The sequence below is a fragment of the Entelurus aequoreus genome, linkage group LG06 (assembly GCF_033978785.1).
Source record: "Entelurus aequoreus isolate RoL-2023_Sb linkage group LG06, RoL_Eaeq_v1.1, whole genome shotgun sequence".
NCBI classification, from domain to species: Eukaryota; Metazoa; Chordata; class Actinopteri; order Syngnathiformes; family Syngnathidae; genus Entelurus; species Entelurus aequoreus.
This window is the reverse complement of record NC_084736.1, coordinates 24,832,538-24,851,123: the sequence shown is the minus strand read 5'-3', so window position 1 is coordinate 24,851,123 and position 18,586 is coordinate 24,832,538. Positions and strand designations below refer to the sequence as shown.

Below are 18,586 nucleotides of genomic sequence, written 5' to 3'. Positions count from 1 at the left end.
TAAAACCTCTAGGAATTTTGCCGTTGATTGTTATCATAAGATTGGTAATGAAAGTTAAAAATAGCGTCTGAATTAGTGTGATTTCTTCTGGGGGATACAATATATTATATTACTTTAATTTGTTTTCAAGTAAGAAAACCCACTTTTAATTACATTGAGGGGAAACCTTGCAGTATATCCCTCCCTCTCACGGCTTCTCCTACTTAATGACGTAATCAGGTACGTATGTCACACTTGCATGCGCATTAGCTTGAGGTGTTGTTAGCTAATAATAGCAATTTGGATAGCTTGCGTTAGCTGTCATTGAATGCATTTTCTATCATAACAACATGACTGCAAATTATTCGTTGTTTCTCTTGGACTGTTTTTGTATGTGCGCACACACTCCCTGCGCGTATGTGAGTGACCGCCGTAAACACCAAACATTTTATTTGGGCCGTTAAAAATGTTTATTTCATAAACTTCATAATTGTGAACAATATAGACAATTTTCTTGTTATATTTTTTTGCTTTGAAAAATGCAGGCATGTGATTTTTCCGTCTAAAGTCGGAATTCCGTCTTTTTTAATCTCGGGGGAAAAAAAAAAATTATTTCCCGTTTTTCCGTTTTTTTTCCGACCCTAAATCAAGATTCGAGACGTAGGTTATATTACGCCGTAGTTGATTGGTCGATATGTTCCTTGTGACCAATCAGGACATCTGTTATGAATGATGACGTTAATAACGTCATCATTCATAATGGTTATTACGGCCATTTTCCATATGTAAACAATGTCGGTTCTCGAGAGAAAGGACGCTTTACGAGTAAAAGAAATTGATAAACATGTCAAAAATAAGTTTCGATGGGACTGGATGGAAAGGGAAATCACTGATACTGTTGGGAAGAAGAAAGTTACGACTTTGTTCGGTGATTTTATTCGGAAAATCGATCGTCCCGGAAAGGTTTTGTGCACGTAGTGTCATGATAATATTGACTATGGATCACGAGGTTTCAAGGCTTTGGAAGTACATGCAAAACGCCAAAAACATATGAAACAACTTGAAGCAAGGAAAACCAACTTTTCACTAGCTGGTACTTTTGGATGTCAACCGAAAGTGAGCAAACCTTACGGACTTCATCCTTTGTTTACATCGACAACTGCCGTAGACATGGAGAGGAAAGATCCACCCACTTCAGTTGCAGACAGGGTTGTTAATAATGAGGTAAGCTAAAAAATATTTGCTTGCGAAATACGCATGTTTGTTTTAAATATTAACCAATTATTGCTTAGCGAAATATAAATGGGTTTTTCTAAAAATAAAAAGCCACGTGAAAATATATTATGAAATTACAGAAATTCAAAGAGTCGCATTATTGATTCCAGTTAACAATTTATTTGAAATAAATTTGCATATAATACTATTTTGTAATATTAAGTTCTTATGTAGTCTGTTGAAACTATTGTCAGTGGTGTAACAATCTTGAAGGTAAATATTTTCACACTTGTTTCATGCAATATGTCAGTGTCCTCACATTATTATTATTTCATATTTTCAAATATGAGTAAACAATACTAAACATGTTTAATTATTTTCATAAATGTATATCCTATTTTGGCGAAAATAATTAAATGTTTACATTACATTACATGAACTGAAGTAATGTGGTAATACTGTAAATAAACTGTAGATAATATCACTGATCAATGTGACACCTGTGGATGTGAAATGAACACAAGATGTAAATATTAGTGACTAAATACTGTTGGGACTGAACCATATACAGTGATTCATTAGGATAATTGGGTTATGTATGTTCTATTAATGATGTTTTCATGTCTTTAAACACTAAAATATTTTCTTCAAATGGTGCTGTCTGGGGGGCCTTCGTCCCCCAGACCCCCGGAAATGTTTTCAGTCTTTTTCATTGTGGTCAAATCACATGCCTGAAAATGTAACTGTGAAGTTGTAAACAGCCCCTTTTAGCATTGAAAGTAAAAAAAATAAAAATAAAAATAAATCACTGATCACTAAAAGTTTTAGTTGATTTTTTTTTTATCTGTCATTGCTATAAAAAAAAATAAAAAAAAATAAAAATCAATGGTCCATCCATCCATCCACCTTCAACCGCTTATCCGGAATCGGGTCGCGGGGACAGCAGCTCCAGCAAAGACCCCCAGACTTCCCTCTCCAGAGCAACATTTGCGACTTCCTCCTGGGGAATCCCGAAGCGTTCCCAGGCCAGAGAGGAGATGTAATCCCCCCATCTGGTCCTTGGCCTGCCGCGGGGCCTCCTCCCAGTGGGACGTGCAGCGAGGACCTCCCTAGGGAGACGCTCGTGAGGCATCCGCACGAGATGCCCGAACCACCTAAGCTGGCTCCTTTCCAAGCGAAGGAGCAGCGGCTCTACTCCGAGTCTCTCTCGGGTGACTGCACTTCTCACCCTATCTCTAAGGGAGATGCCAGCCACCCTTCTGAGGAAACTCATTTTGGCCGCTTGTATCCGCAATCTTATTCTTTCGGTCATTACCCACACTTCATGACCATAGGTGAGAGTAGGAATGTAGATAGCTCGGTAGACCGAGAGCTTTGCCTTCTGGCTCAGCTCCCGTTTCGTCACAACAGTGCGGCAGAGAGACTGCAATACTGCCCCAGCTGCTCCGATTCTCCGGCTGATTTCCTTCTCCATCTTTCCCTCACTCGTGAACAAGACCCCGAGATACTTAAACTCCTCCACCTGGGACAGAGTCCTGTCCCCTACCCGGACTGTACAAACCATCGGTTTCCTGCTGAGAACCATGGCCTCAGATTTGGAGATGCTGATCCTCATTCCAGTCGCTGAACACTCGGCTGCGAACCGATCCAGTGAGAGCTGAAGGTCACGAACCGAAGGTGCCATCAGGACCACATCATCTGCAAACAGCAGTGACGCAACCTTTAGCCCCCCGAGACGTATACCCTCTCCGCCATGGCCACGACTCCGCCTAGAAATCCTGTCCATGAAAATCACAAACAGGATAGGTGACAGAGCGCAGCCCTGGCGGAGACCAACCCCCACTGGAAACGGATCCGACTTGCATCCAAGCACCCGGACACACCTCTCGCTTTGGTTGTACAGAGATTGGATGGCCCTCAGCAGGGTTCCCCTCACTCCGTACTCCCTCAGCACCTCCCACAAGATCTCCCGAGGGACGCGGTCATACGCCTTCTCCAAATCCACAAAACACATGTAGACTGGATAGGCATACTCCCAGGCCCTCTCCAGGATTCCCGCAAACGTAAAGAGTTGGTCAGTTGTTCCACGACCAGGACGGAATCCACATTGCTCCTCTTGAATCTGAGGTTCGACTATCGGCCGGACCCTCCTTTCCAGTACCTTGGCGTAAACTTTCCCAGGGAGGCTGAGTAGTGTGATACCCCTGTAATTAGCACACACCCTCTGGTCCCCCTTTTTGAAAAGGGGAACCACCACCCCAGTCTGCCACTCCCTCGGCACTGTCCCAGACTTCCACGCAATGTTGAAAAGGCGTATCAACCAAGACAGCCCATCAACACCCAGAGCCTTCAGCATTTCTGGACGGATCTCGTCTTTCCGGAGCTTTGCCACTGTGGAGTTGTCTAACTACCTCAGTGACTTCACTCAGAGAGATCGACGTCGATCCCCCATCATCCTCAGGCCCTGCTCCTATCAGGGAGGGTGTGTCTGATGTATTTGGGTTCAGGAGTTCCTCAAAGTGCTCTTTCCAACGCCCTACGACTTCCTCACTTGAAGTCAGCAAAGTCCCATCCTTGCCGTACACAGCTTGGATGGTTCCCTGCTTCCCCCTCCTGAGGTGCCGTATGGTCTTCCAGAACAGCTTTGGTGCCGCCCGATAGTCCTTCTCCATGGATTCCCCGAACTGCTCCAACACCCTCTGCTTAGCCTCGTCCACAGCCACGGCCGCTGCCCTTCGGGCCCGTCGGTACCTTGCAACTGCCTCCGGAGTCCCCTGGGATAACATACCCCGGTAGGACTCCTTCTTCAGTCGGACGGCTTCCCTGACCACCACTGTCCACCAGGGTGTTCGAGGGTTACCGCCCCTTGAGGCACCTAAGACCTTCTGGCCACAGCTCGCAGCTGCAGCTTTAGCAATAGAGGCTTTGAACATTGCCCATTCCTGTTCAATGTCCCCAACCTCCACAGGGATGGCAGAGAAGTCCCGCCGGAGGTGGGAGTTGAAGTCCTTCCGGACAGAGGACTCCTCCAAACGTTCCCAGTTCACCCGCACTACACGCTTGGGTTTGCCAGGTCTGTCCAGAGGTTACCCCCGCCATCTAACCCAACTCACCACCAGATGGTGATCAGTTGACAGTTCAGCCCCTCTCTTCACCCGAGTGTCCAAAACATACGGCCTCAGATCAGCTGATACGATTACAAAATCGATCATTGATCTTTGGCCTAGGGTGCTCTGGTACCAGGTACACCTATGAGCATCCTTATGCTTGAACATGGTGTTTGTTATCGCAAGTCCGTGACTAGCACAGAAGTCCAATAACAATCCACCACTCAGGTTCAGATCAGGGAGACCGTTCCTCCCAATCACGCCAGTCCAAGTATCACTGTCATTGCCCACGTGCGCGTTGAAGTCCCCCAGCAAGACTATGGAATCCCCTGCCGGCGCCCCATACAGGACCCCATGCAAGGTATCCAAGAAGGCTGAATACTCTGAACTCCTGTTTGGTGCGTATGCACAAACAACAGTCAGAGTTTTCCCCCCTCCAACCCTAAGGCGAAGGGAGGCGACCCTCTTGTCCACTGGGGTGAACCCCAACGTACAGGCACTCAGCCGGGGACTCGTGAGTATCCCCACACCCGCCTGTGCCCTCACACCCTGAGCAACTCCAGAAGTGAACAAGGTCCATCCCTTGTCCAGGAGTGTGGTTTCAGAGCCCTTGCTATGCGTAGAGGTAAGCCCCACCAGATCCAACCGGTAGCGCTCCACCTCTCGCACCAGCTAAGGCTCCTTCCCCACCAGCGTAGAGACGTTCCACGTCCCGAAAGTCAGCCTCTGCTGCCCCGAATTTGTCCGTCTGGAGCCTCCACTTTCACTTTAGTGTAGTTCATGGGGGGTATCGTAACCCTGATGGGGGGGGGGGGCATTCGGGTGCTACACCTTGCCCAAGGGTGACCCGGAACTATGTAAGGCAGGGGCGTTCAACTCCCTGAGGCTTAATACAAGCCCACATACCTTTCAAAATCAATGGTGCCATGAATTATTGACCTATTTAAGACTCCAATTATATCACTAAAAATATTCCACTTTCAAATTTTTGGTTGGGGAAAAAGTTGCATATTTTGTCTTTTTGCCATTTTCTTTAACATAAAGAGAAGAAAACATTAAAAAAAATTGACAGATCTGAAGTTGATCTCGAGACTTAAGAGTTAAAGAAAAAAGATATTGACCTATTTTTTTAATTTTCATCACTCAGACCCTTCTGGGACAAATCTTAAGGGAGGCCCTAAAGTAGGGGTGTCCAAACCATGGCCCGAGAGACGAGTACAAAATCAATAAGCAACCTGGCATGTGGGGTGTTTTAATATAATATTTTATTACCGAGGGGGTCTGACAAGTTGCAGTATGTTATCAATGTGTGCTTTTTTGAGTTCTTGAGCACAGCATTCACTTATATGACGCAATCCAAACAACCTTTCCTAGTCATGATGCATTAAGAAAAATAAATTCAGCCAGTACAAAAAGTCAACATATAACACAACATGCTCACTTAACTTTGTGGATCTTATAAAAAATCGAAATTACACCCATTGCAAGGCATGATGGGAAAAATGCAAAACACTCTCTCCACACTTATCCATGTTTGACTTTTAGCTGCTTGATATTTCTTATTACAAAGCTTTGAGGTCAAGGAAGTAAACAAGGTAGGAGTTGAACTTTCACATACTCTTAATATTCAATTATAATAATTATTTATGATATATCCATTATATTATTATAATATGTAAACACACACACACGGTTACTTTGCATGCAGTCGGCTTTCGGCCCCCCAGTCAAAAAGTTTGGACACCCAGGGCCTAAAGGTGAAAAAACCCCAACATATATTGTAAAATGGTCTGTGAAATGGAAGGATGGGGCATTGGTTTTAAAAATGGAAAAGTATCAAAATGGGTCCTGCATGCTTTAGTTTTTCAGTGCGCAGCCCTCTGTGGCGAAATTCCGTGTCTGAATGTGAAGCCTGTTGGATCCGACCTGCAGGATGACGGACAAAAGAGCTTTATTGAAGAACACTTTATGATAGGTGTCGCTCACTTGGAAGCCCAGGTGACATTTTCCAGACTTTTCAGCATCATTTGGCCGTAAAAGAAATGAGTGGTGAATTAGTGCATTGTAAACAAACACACATTTATCTCCAGTGGATTCTTTAGGGCTGATGTAGAAACTTCTTCCAGTAAATTATGACGGATTTTTTTTCCCTCCCTAAGAATGATTCTCACAGTTTGGACAGATTTGCAAATTGTGATACTTTCCACGGCCGCCTCTGAGCCAGCGTTGTTTACTCGGGACTTAATGTGGTCCGCTTTATTGCGCGGGTGAACAGGCAGCCATATTGTCCCGCTGGAGCCGCACGCCAGCTGTAAATACGCCGCCGCCTTGTTAGGTTGATAAACACGCTGCTCGCTGCAGTGATGCATGCTAGTCCAATTGCAACTCTCCTGACATGTTTTGAGGGTCAATTCAATGAATTATGTCAACCTTAATGCTACTTTATGCTAGGGATGGCGTGTCATAATGGCACTGGTAGTTGGACCAAAGAACTAAGGACAGTGGAACCTCGATTTGCAAACCCCTCTATTTACAAACTTTTCAATTTACGAACTTTTAGATGGATCCAAATATGTGTGCGAACCGTGTCTCTGTGAACGAAGGCTTCATTCATGCATTAGTTTTGTGTCGCGTCCGCCAGCAAAAAGCAGGGCACAGCATTTTTCACTTGTCACTTGCTGTGCAGTAAACTACTAGTCACTCCTCAGTGCTGCTTTGTGTGTCTTTTCTGTGTTTTTTCACCTTTTGGCAAGTTTTTTCCATTTTGCTTACTCAAATTGAGTAACAGAAAGACAAAATAAGAAGAAAAAAAAGGAGTGTTAATGTAAGTGGATTTTTACTTTTTTAAATGTTAATTATCGTAGCAATATGCTTGTTAAAATTGAGGAGTTTTGTGATTTCTGATGATTTGTGAGGGCACCAAAGGGACTTCTGTGTGCGCGCGCATGTCGGCAGAGCAGCGCATACAAGGCAGTTCATCTTGTCGTCGTCGTTGTTTTGGCTTGTTAATGAAAAGAAAGTTGATCCATCACCTATTTATGTTTGTTTGATATACAGTACTGTATAGCACTTTATATTGTGTTGAAAGTGTACTTTTTTCTTTTTTTTTACTAAAATAGGGACTTTTGTAGAGGCTGCAATACAAAATGCGCACTTTATGTGGAACAACACTTAAATGTACGAGTACACTGTCAAATCTGGCCTTCTGCAAATTCTCCCATCGTTCTAAGGACTTATATATATAAATTATTTATTTATTTATTTTCAGATCGATTTTGAATTTTTTGGATCGAGCTAAAAATGGAATGCTAATATTTTCCGCTATTTTACACTTTTTTCTTTAACTTCCGCAGCCATACTATACCTTGGAGCCATATAACTTGGTATGTGAAACATGCTAACTGTTAGCACAGTTGCTAAGTGTTAGAATTTTAATGTTAGCATGCTAACAGGTAGCATGTTTGACATACCAAGTTATATGACTAAGGTGTATGTTTGTGGAATTAGAGAAAAAAAATGAATATAAGCAAAAAAGTTAGCATGTTAATGTTAGCATGCTAACAGTTAAGCTGGGATTGGCACCAGCACCCACCGCCACCCCGAAAGGGAAGCACATTAGAAAATGGATGAATGGATGGATTAAGAATCATTACAAATAAAAATCATGATTAATTCGAAAATCTATTTTTTGACACACCTACCATTAACCTACTATTGTTTTTTTGCAAGTGCGACCACATCGGAAGGCGACCGCGCGTATATCTGCCATGTTTGAACGTCCTGGTACTAAGGGAGTGTCAATAATACAACGATTACTTTTTTGAAATGTGGGACTTTTAAATAGAAAATACATAATGTAGCACAGTGATAACTCAAACTGTGGTATGTGTAAATCATTGATTGAAGTGAAAAACTTGCCATCCAAACAATACACCGTTTGTTGACAAGAAGATATGACAGTCGTGGAAGCACATTCAACCTCTTTATGAAGCAGAGGAAACACAATCCGGTGAAAATATTCAAAGGAGTTGGCATCAGAGCCGATGCTAACTGCTAAAGCTAACAAACACAGCTCAGTTGAAACCCCCATTGACGTCACCAGGCAAAAGGCTCCACCTTTTAAAAACACACAACAGCATATGCCAGATATTTAAAGTATTTTTTTAAAAGTAACATATTAATTAAATTCTCTAGTGAGTAATTACATTCATTAAAGAGTAATTCTGTGAGTAATTCAATAACATTTTTGGTAAACTAACGAGTAGCTATAATTACTTTTTAAAAGTAACTTTCTGAACACTGGTCATTATGGTGGTACTTATGGCGCCAAGTGTGTTTTGAGGTGGCACTTGGTGAAAAAAGTCTGAGAAGCACTGATGTAGTGTAATGATTTTATTTATTTTTTTACGTTGATATCAAACTGAGATGTCGCGCTCCGACTTGCACACACACACACACACACACACACACACTCCCCCACTTGCCGTCAGGGTGCCCAATACAACGTAAACCGTTGGCCAACCAAAAAGTAACCACAGAACACTATAGTGTTCTGTGGTTTTCGGGAGAGGCACTGAAATTCGGGAGTCTGCCCTTAACATGCACAAAACTCATACATTTTTGCAAGCGTGTCCAGTCCGGAAAAAATGTGTATTCTTTTTGGCTACCAAACACGAAATTTCAAAATTTACTCCCGAGCGCCTCCTTGAAAATAAAAATAAAAACATAGCCTCTGCCAAGATTCACGTATCTTCACGAAAATCGCTGGAAACGTCCATCATGACAAGACAGAATCAGAATCAGAAATGTTTTATTTAATCCCCAAGAGAAAATTCAGATTTAAAAATGTTTTATTGTTATTTATTTTTTATTCACTTTTATTTTTATTTTATTTTTTAATTTAACGCACATAAAAGTCTCAAAAACCAATAGTTTAAAACAAACAGGGAGTCGTCCACCTTGGTATCCGTCGACCATTTATAGGCCAAAATCAGAGGTCATACCTTAACAAACTCCTCCTGGGGACTTCGACCATTGATTGATTGATTGATTGAGACTTTTATTAGTAGGTTGCACAGTGAAGTACATATTCCGTACAATTGACCACTAAATGGTAACACCCGAATAAGTTTTTCAACTTGTTTAAGTCGGGGTCCACTTAAATTGATTCATGATACAGATATATACTATCATATATACTATCATCATAATACAGTCATCACACAAGATAATCACATTGAATTATTTACATTATTTACAGTCAGGGGTGTGGAGGGAGGGGTGGGGTGGGTGGGTGGGGGGGTTGCAGTTAAAATGACGGATACTGTATATATAATATGTAAATATTACATATGTTATATTTTATATTTCTATTATGGTACATTTTTTGTCTACTTTATTATACCTTTTGTTTTTGCCCTCTTTTTGTGTCCTTGTGTACATTATCCTTTCCAACCTTACCCTTTCCAACCTTTGTAACTGAGCTACTGTGTGGAACAATATCCCTTGTGGATCAATAAAGTTTGTCTAAGTCTAAGTGTAAGGATGGACAATGATAAATTGCGAAGGCATCGTGCCTAAGTCATAGGATGTGGGTGTGGCATGGCGCCAAACTTTCATCTGAGGTCTCGCCACAAAACTTTCAACATTTATATTTTGGCTCCACAAACTATTTCATGGTAACACCCGGAAATGCTGGGTGGGTCAGTACCTATTTGTATCCATTCCTAGTGGACGGAGCCTGGCTGTGAAAACTGCTCAGTCCACCATCAAACTGTCATTACTGCACTTTAGATGATCAGATCTCCTTCCAAACTGATATAAGGCTTCTAGGTTGGGGTCTGATCATGACTACACATTGATATCGACAACATTATTGCCCCTTTGTGGTGGAAAATTATAACAGTCATAACTTCCCTTTGCATTTTCCCATCTTCCAGACATTTTTAACAGTGGGAAGCACTTTACCCCCCCGAGGTGCCGCTCGCAGCTCTGATACCTTTCATGCATTTCAATGACATTCACAAGTGTTGGTAAAACTTCATGCTCCATCATTTCCTCGAAAAACAATTAAAGGCGTGATGGCAAAGTCCTAATTCACGACGTAGACACTTTTTCCGAACGCAGGCAGGATGAGAGAATACGAATCAGAGGAACGTTAGTAACTTCAAGCGCATAATTAAACAAACTGTAAAATAGGGCCCTGGGTTAAGAAACTAAAATAACTAAATAAAAAGTAACTATTGACTAAATAACAATTAACCTAATTCATGAACTACATTTATTATTTAATTTAAATTAACTAAATAAGTATGGGCTAAATTAACTAATTAACAAACCAATAACTAAATGAATTAATTTGATTGTTAATTAATAAACTAAAGTAACTAAATAACTAATTTAATAGTAACAATAACTATATTAACTAAATTAACAAAAACTATTAACTAAAGTAATATTAACAAGTTATTTAGTTGTATCAATCACAGTAACTTAACAAAATTATGTAACGTAACAGTAACTATTAATTAAAATCATTAAATAAATAAATACAAAACCCAAAACCAGTGAAGTTGGCACGTTGTGTAAATCGTAAATAAAAACAGAATACAATGATTTGCAAATCCTTTTCAACTTATATTCAATTGAATAGACTGCAAAGACAAGAAATGAATTTTCGAACTGGAAAACCTTTTTTTTTTTTTTTTTGCAAATAATCATTAACTTAGAATTTAATGGCAGCAACACATTGCAAAAAAGTTGGCACAGGGGCATTTTTACTAGGGGTGTGGGAAAAAATCGATTCGAATTCAAATCGCGATTCTCACGTTGTGCGATTCAGTATCGATTCTCATTTTTCAAAAATCGATTATTTTTTTCATTTTTTCATTTATTTATTTTTTTCATATTTTTTTAAAATTAATCAATCCAACAAAACAATACACAGCAATACCATAACAATGCAATCCAATTCCAAAACCAAACCCGACCCAGCAACACTCAGAACTGCAATAAACAGAGCAATTGAGAGACACAAACACGACACAGAGCAATCCAAAAGTAGTGAAACAAAAATGATTATCAACAACAGTATCAATATTAGTAACAATTTCAACATAGCAGTGATTAAACATCCCTCATTGACATTATCATTAGACATTTATAAAAAAATAAAAAATAAAGAACAATAGTGTCACAGTGGCTTACACTTGCACACTGTGTCCAATATTTTCACAAAGATAATCCATCCATCCATCTTCTTCCGCTTATCCGAGGTCGGGTCGCAGGGGCAGCAGCTTAAGTAGGGAAGCCCAGACTTTCCTCTCCCCAGCCACTTCGTCCAGCTCTTCCCGGGGGATCCCGAGGCGTTCCCAGGCCAGCCGGGAGACATAGTCTTCCCAACGTGTCCTGGGTCTTCCCCGTGGCCTCCTACCGGTTGGACGTGCCCTAAACACTTCCCTAGGGAGGCGTTCGGGTGGCATCCTGACCAGATGCCCGAACCACCTCGTCTGGCTCCTCTCCATGTGGAGGAGCAGCAGCTTTACTTTGAGCTCCCCCTGGATGACACAGCTTCTCACCCTATCTCTAAGGGAGAGCCCCGCCACCTGGCGGAGGAAACTCATTTTGGCCGCTTGTACCCGTGATCTTGTCCTTTCGGTCATAACCCAAAGCTCATGACCATAAGTGAGGATGGGAACGTAGATCGACCGGTAAATTGAGAGCTTTGCCTTCCGGCTCAGCTCCTTCTTCACCACAATGGATCGATACAGCGTCTGCATTACTGAAGACGCAGCACCGACATGCCTGTCAATCTCACGATCCACTCTTCCCTCACTCGTGAACACGACTCCTAGGTACTTGAACTCCTCCACTTGGGGCAGGGTCTCCTCCCCAACCCGGAGATGGCATTCCACCCTTTTCCGGGCGAGAACCATGGACTCGGACTTAGAGGTGCTGATTCTCATCCCAGTAGCTTCACACTCGGCTGCGAACCGATCCAGTGAGAGCTGAAGATCCTGGCCAGATGAAGCCATCAGGACCACATCATCTGCAAAAAGCAGAGACCTAATCCTGAAGCCACCAAACCAGATCCCCTCAACGCCTTGACTGCGCCTAGAAATTCTGTCCATAAAAGTTATGAACAGAATCGGTGACAAAGGGCAGCCTTGGCGGAGTCCAACCCTCACTGGAAACGTGTCCGACTTACTGCCGGCAATGCGGACCAAGCTCTGACACTGATTATACAGGGAGCGGACCGCCACAATCAGACAGTCCGATACCCCATACTCTCTGAGCACTCCCCACAGGACTTCCCGAGGGACACGGTCGAATGCACAAAGATAAAATAAGTCATATATTTGGTTCATTTAATAGTTAAAACAAATTTACATTTTTGCAATCAGTTGATAAAACATTGTCCTATACAATTATAAAAGCTTTTTTACAAAAATCGACTTCTCTGCTTGCATGTCAGCAGACTGGGGTAGATCCTGCTGAAATCCTATGTATTGAATGAATAGAGAATCGTTTTGAATCGGAAAAATATCATTTTTGAATCGAGAATCGCGTTGAATCGGAAAAAAAAAAAATCTATTTATAATCGAATCGTGACCCCAAGAATCGATATTGAATCAAATCGTGGGACACCCAAAGATTCGCAGCCCTAATTGTTACCACTGTGTTACCTGGCCTTTCCTATTAACAACTCAGTGAACGTTTGAGAACTGAGGAGACCAATTTTTGAAACTTTTCAGGTGGAATTCTTTCCCATTCGTGCTTGATGTACAGCTTAAGTTGTTCAACAGTCTTGTGTCTCCGTTGTGGTATTTTAGGCTTCATATTGCGTCACACATTTTCAATGGGAGACAGGTCTGGACTACAGGCAGGCCAGTCTAGTACCCGCACTCTTTTACTATGAAGCCACGTTGATGTAACACGTGGCTTGTCATTGTCTTGCTGAAATAAGCAGGAGCGTCCATGGTAACGTTGCTTGGATGGCAAGAAATGTTGCTCCAAAACCTGTATGTACCTTTCAGCATTAATGGCGCCTTCACAGCTGCAGCGATAAACGCCTCAAAAGTCACTTTGTTTTGTTCAATAAACACACGACTCTTGAATGTAGAATTAACTAGCAAACATTGTTTGGTGTGGTCAAACACCAACACAATTGTGTGAACTTTTCAGTACTGGAACATGTTACCTGTTTTTGTGAGGGTTGTCACTAGAGATGTCCGATAATGGCTTTTTTGACGATATCCGATATTCCGATATTGTCCAACTCTTAATTATCGATACCGATATCAACCGATACTGATATATACAGTCGTGGAATTAACACATTATTATACTTAATTTTGTTGTGATGCCCTGCTGGATGCATTAAACAATGTAACAAGGTTTTCCAAAATAAATCAACTCAAGTTATGGAAAAAAATGCCAACATGGCACTGACATATTTTTTATTGAAGTCACAAAGTGCATTATTTTTTTTAACATGCCTCAAAACAGCAGCTTGGAATTTGGGACATGCTCTCCCTGAGAGAGCATGAGGAGGTTGTGGTGGGCGGGGTTGAGGTGGGGGGGCTAGGTGGTAGCGGGGGTGTATATTTTAGCGTCCCGGAAGAGTTAGTGCTGCAAAGGATTCTGGGTATTTTTTATGTTGTGTTTATGTTGTGTTACGGTGCGGATGTCTTTCTTGTTTGGTGTGGGTTCACAGTGTGGCGCATATTTGTAACAGTGTTAAAGTTGTTTACACGGCTACCCTCAGTGTGACCTGTATGGCTGTTGATCAAGTATGCGTTGCATTCACTTGTGTGTGTGAAAGGCCGTAGATATTATGTGACTGGGCCGGCACGCAAATGCAGTGCCTTTAAGGCAGGGGTGTCCAAACTTTTTCCACTGAGGGCCGCACATGGAAAAATTAAAGCATGTGGGGGCCATTTTGATATTTTTCATTTTCAAAACATAACAAAATATATGGATTTTTTATTTATTTTACCTTTAGGGGTCCCGGGGACCATAAAGGGTCTCAGTCATTAAAATGTTAAAAATAAGTCTAATTGTTATTTTTTATTTAACGCTTACAGTTAATCTTTATATAAATGATAAATGATAAATGGGTTGTACTTGTATAGCGCTCTTCTACCTTCAAGGTACTCAAAGCGCTTTGACAGTATTTCCACATTTACCCATTCACACACACATTCACACACTGATGGCGGGAGCTGCCATGCAAGGCGCTAACCAGCAGCCATCAGAGGCAAAGGGTGAAGTGTCTTGCCCAAGGACACAACGGACGTGACTAGGAAGGTAGAAGGTGGGAATTGAACCCCAGTAACCAGCAACCCTCCGATTGCTGGCACAGCCAACTTCGCCACGCCGTCCCATATCAACTTCAAGTTCATATAAAGTAATAAAAAGAAAATGTTTTATGGCTTTTCTGTCAAAAATAACTTAAGTTTTTTATAGTAAAACTGAAACATGCGGTATTTAGTAATTAGATCCCTAAAGGATCAATAATGCAGGACACCATTGATTTTAATTCTTTTATATTTTTGAGTAATCACAGTGAAAAGAGAAATGCAATACCACTAAATATATTTGGGTTCCAAAAGGTGCCCCACTCATAAAGTGATACATTTTTATTAGGTTTTTCTTTTACTTTCAACACTTAAGTTACGAGATCAACTTCAGATATATCTGTCGATTTTACGTTTGAACTATTATTTTGTTTGTTTTATGCTCTTTTGTCAAATAAAACGTTGATGTTTTTATATGGCATCTACACAATATATGCAATATTTACCGCATAAGACATTTTAAAGTGAAATATTTTCAAGTAACTGGAGCCTTGAAAATAATTCAATATAACATGGATTTTTTTGTCATTATTTTTTTTTTTTGAGCAATGGCAAAAAAAAGAGAAAAAGAAAGACAAAATAAACTAAAACAGCCTGCATGGCAGCTTTGTGTCCACTTTTTCTCGTTAGATTTCACCTCATTCCACTTTTTTGAATGTTCTTTGTTTATTTTTGCAATAGCATTTCCAGTTTGTGTGGCGGGCCGCAAATGGTCGCACTTTGGACACCCCGGCTTTAAGGTTTATTGGCGCTCTGTGTTTCTCCCTACGTCCGTGTACACAGCGGCGTTTTAAAAAGTCATACATTTTACTTTTTGAAACCGATACCGATCATTTCCGATATTACATTTTAAAGCATGTATCTCTAGTTGTCATGATACCAGCATTTCCATACCACTATTTAAAAAAAAACTATATCTATGTCATTTTAAAAAACACTGCTTTATTGAAAAGGGTTTCAAATATTGAAGATCAACATATTTTTGCATGAAATTGATGTTATCAAGTTGTAATTATACATTCAAATATGTATTTTTTTTGTGTGGATTTATTTGTACAATGTGTCGATAGATTAAGAGCTGCAAGCCACACATGGCCCCCCAGGCCACACTTTGAACACCTGTACTTTTTGACTCTGTATCCTTGTGGGATGCTTAAAGTCGATGTCCGATATCGTGATACACTTTTCAGCCGTATCGCCCAGCCCTGTCTTTATTGGAAGCAGCTGCAGGCCCAAATCAAATCTTCTTTCGGGCGGCGTGCTGCAGGTCGAGCAGCTGGTCAGCGAAGTAAACAGCGTGGAGCTGCAGGTCGTGGAGCGCCTCGGCGCCACGACGAGACGCTCCAGAAGGATTTATCGGACGTCTTAACATGCCTGACCAGCCCTAGTCGTGTGCAGCCATTCCAGCTGCACGGAGGCTGATTTAGGAAGTCTGGAAAAGCAACAGGGGGGCGTCTCCCCACGCCCCGCCCCGGTGGGGATGTCCTCCCGCAGACAACAAGCGCGCATTGACGGCGCAAGCGCGCACGCACGCACGCCGTGACATCACGCACGCCGGCCTCCATATAACGCAGCCGCGTCGTCCCCGTGGAGGCCACGCACGAGCATCATGACGTGCACCGGAACCAGAACCCGCAGCGACGTCCGCATGCCCGCTGCCCGCCGTGCGCGACACTCTGACGCGTAATCGCGCCAATGGACCCGAACCCGCACTCCGCGGCCGTGTGCGTGCTGGTTCTGTACCTGGGCCTGCTGCTGGACCGGGGCGGCTGCCAGCACTACTACCTCCTCCGACCCATCCCCAGTGACAGCATGCCGCTGGTGGACTTAAAGGAGGACCCGGACCCCGTGCTGGACCCCAGGGAGCGGGACCTTAACGAGACCGAGCTCAGGAGCCTCCTGGGAGACTTTGACGGCCGCTTTTTGTCCGTCTCGCCGCCCGGCGACGACCAATTCCCCGGGAACGACGAGCTGGAGGACGCGGATCTGCAGAAGCTGGGCGGGGTTCTGCCCAAGGAGATCCGGGCTCTGGACTTTGACGCGCAGCTGGGCAAGAAGCACAAAGCCAGTAAGAAAGTGAAGCGGCGCCTGCAGCAGTGGCTGTGGTCCTACACCTTCTGCCCGGTGCTGCACACCTGGACCGACCTGGGACACCGCTTCTGGCCGCGCTTCGTGCGCGTCGGCGGCTGCCTCAGCAAGCGCTCCTGCTCGGTGCCGGAGGGCATGGTGTGCAAGCCCGCCGCCTCCACGCACCTGGGCCTGCTCAGGTGGAGGTGCTTGCAAAGGAAGGCGGGGCTCAAGTGCGCGTGGATCCCGGTGCATTACCCCGTCATCACGGACTGCAAATGCGCGTGCGCGGGCTAATCATCATTGCGCTGCGAGTGTTTATTATTTTTTATTTAGTGGACTATGAATGTACAACAAGTTGTGACGTCTCCTGCCCTGTAAATTAAGGACATTTTGCTATTTATTCTTTATATTCTTGCAATAAAACTACACTGACTTGATTTCAAAAGCTTTGGCTTTCCTTCGTCAAACTTATAGCTGACATTTCAAAGTTTTCTCTTTTTTTCAAACTTCGTCTCTCCTGCAGGCCACCACCTGTTGTATATAAGTTTAAACTGTGGTGTGTATAATTTGTGTACACCATGTTAATATATTTGCATGTACATATACACCATATTGTATATGTACATGCAAATATATATATATATGTATCCCTAACCCAGGAGTATATATACACAATTGTGTATACACCCTGCATGCATGTATATATCATGTATATACAGTATAACACGTATACACCATGTGTATATATATATAATGCGTATGAACCATGGTGTATATAATGTGTGTACACCATGTTGTATATATGCATGTATCTATATATATATATAATATGGATACACCATGTTGTATATACCATGAGTATATAATATATATATATATATATACATATATACACAATGGTGTATATACCCTGCATATAATATGTATACATCATGTATATATAACATGTACACACCATGTATATTTGTGTGTGTGCATCATATATATACATAATGGTGTATATATCATGTATATAATATATACACAATGATGTATATGCCGTGTACCATATTCCATGTGTGTATAATATATTCACAATGGTGTATATACCATGCATATATGCATGTATACCATTTATGTCTCCAGTGTGTATATACAATGTATATATAATATGAATCCACAATGGTGTATATACCCTGCATATAATATGTATGCATCATGTATATATAACATGTATACATATATATATTGTGTGTGTACACAATTTTGTATATAAGTTTAAACCATGGTGTATATGTGTACACTGTTTTTTATATTCATGTATATATATAATATGGATATTCCATGAGTATATAATATATGTATATATACAATGGTGTATATACCCTGCAAATATACATCATGTATACACCATGTATATTTATATAATACGCATGTGTGCATCATGTTGAATATACCATGTGTAAATAATATATATACACAATGGTGTATATACCATGTACTATATACCATGTGTATATAATATATATATATATATATACACAATGATGTCTATACCATGTACCATACACCAGGTATGTATAATATATACACACAATGGTGTACATACTGTACATGCATATATGCATATAGTATGTATATACAATTTATATTTAATGTCTACACTGTGTGTACAATGCATATATAATATGTATACACAATGGTGTGCGTATACCATGCACATATAGTGTGTGTATGCCATAGTGTATGTATATACCATGTGTATAATATATATACACACAATGGGGTATATGCCATCTGTATATGCATATAGTATGTATACACCTTGTATATACTGTGTATATATAAAATATGTATACATCATGTTAAATGCATACA

General features: G+C 41.7%; 1 protein-coding gene across 1 annotated transcript; it reads left to right on the top strand.

Moving 5' to 3' along the window:
- Nucleotides 1-15,902: 15,902 nt before the first annotated feature.
- nog1 (noggin 1) lies at nucleotides 15,903-17,166 on the top strand. The gene has a single exon (XM_062049440.1). It carries the CDS (start codon nucleotides 16,355-16,357, stop codon nucleotides 17,021-17,023), a length of 669 nt encoding a protein of 222 aa, XP_061905424.1. The 5' UTR covers nucleotides 15,903-16,354; the 3' UTR covers nucleotides 17,024-17,166.
- Nucleotides 17,167-18,586: the final 1,420 nt, after the last annotated feature.

What these genes read in the sequence shown, in the direction of transcription:
- nog1 (XM_062049440.1), top strand. Translation starts at nt 16,355, where the DNA reads ATGGACCCGAACCCGCACTCCGCGGCCGTGTGCGTGCTGGTTCTGTAC.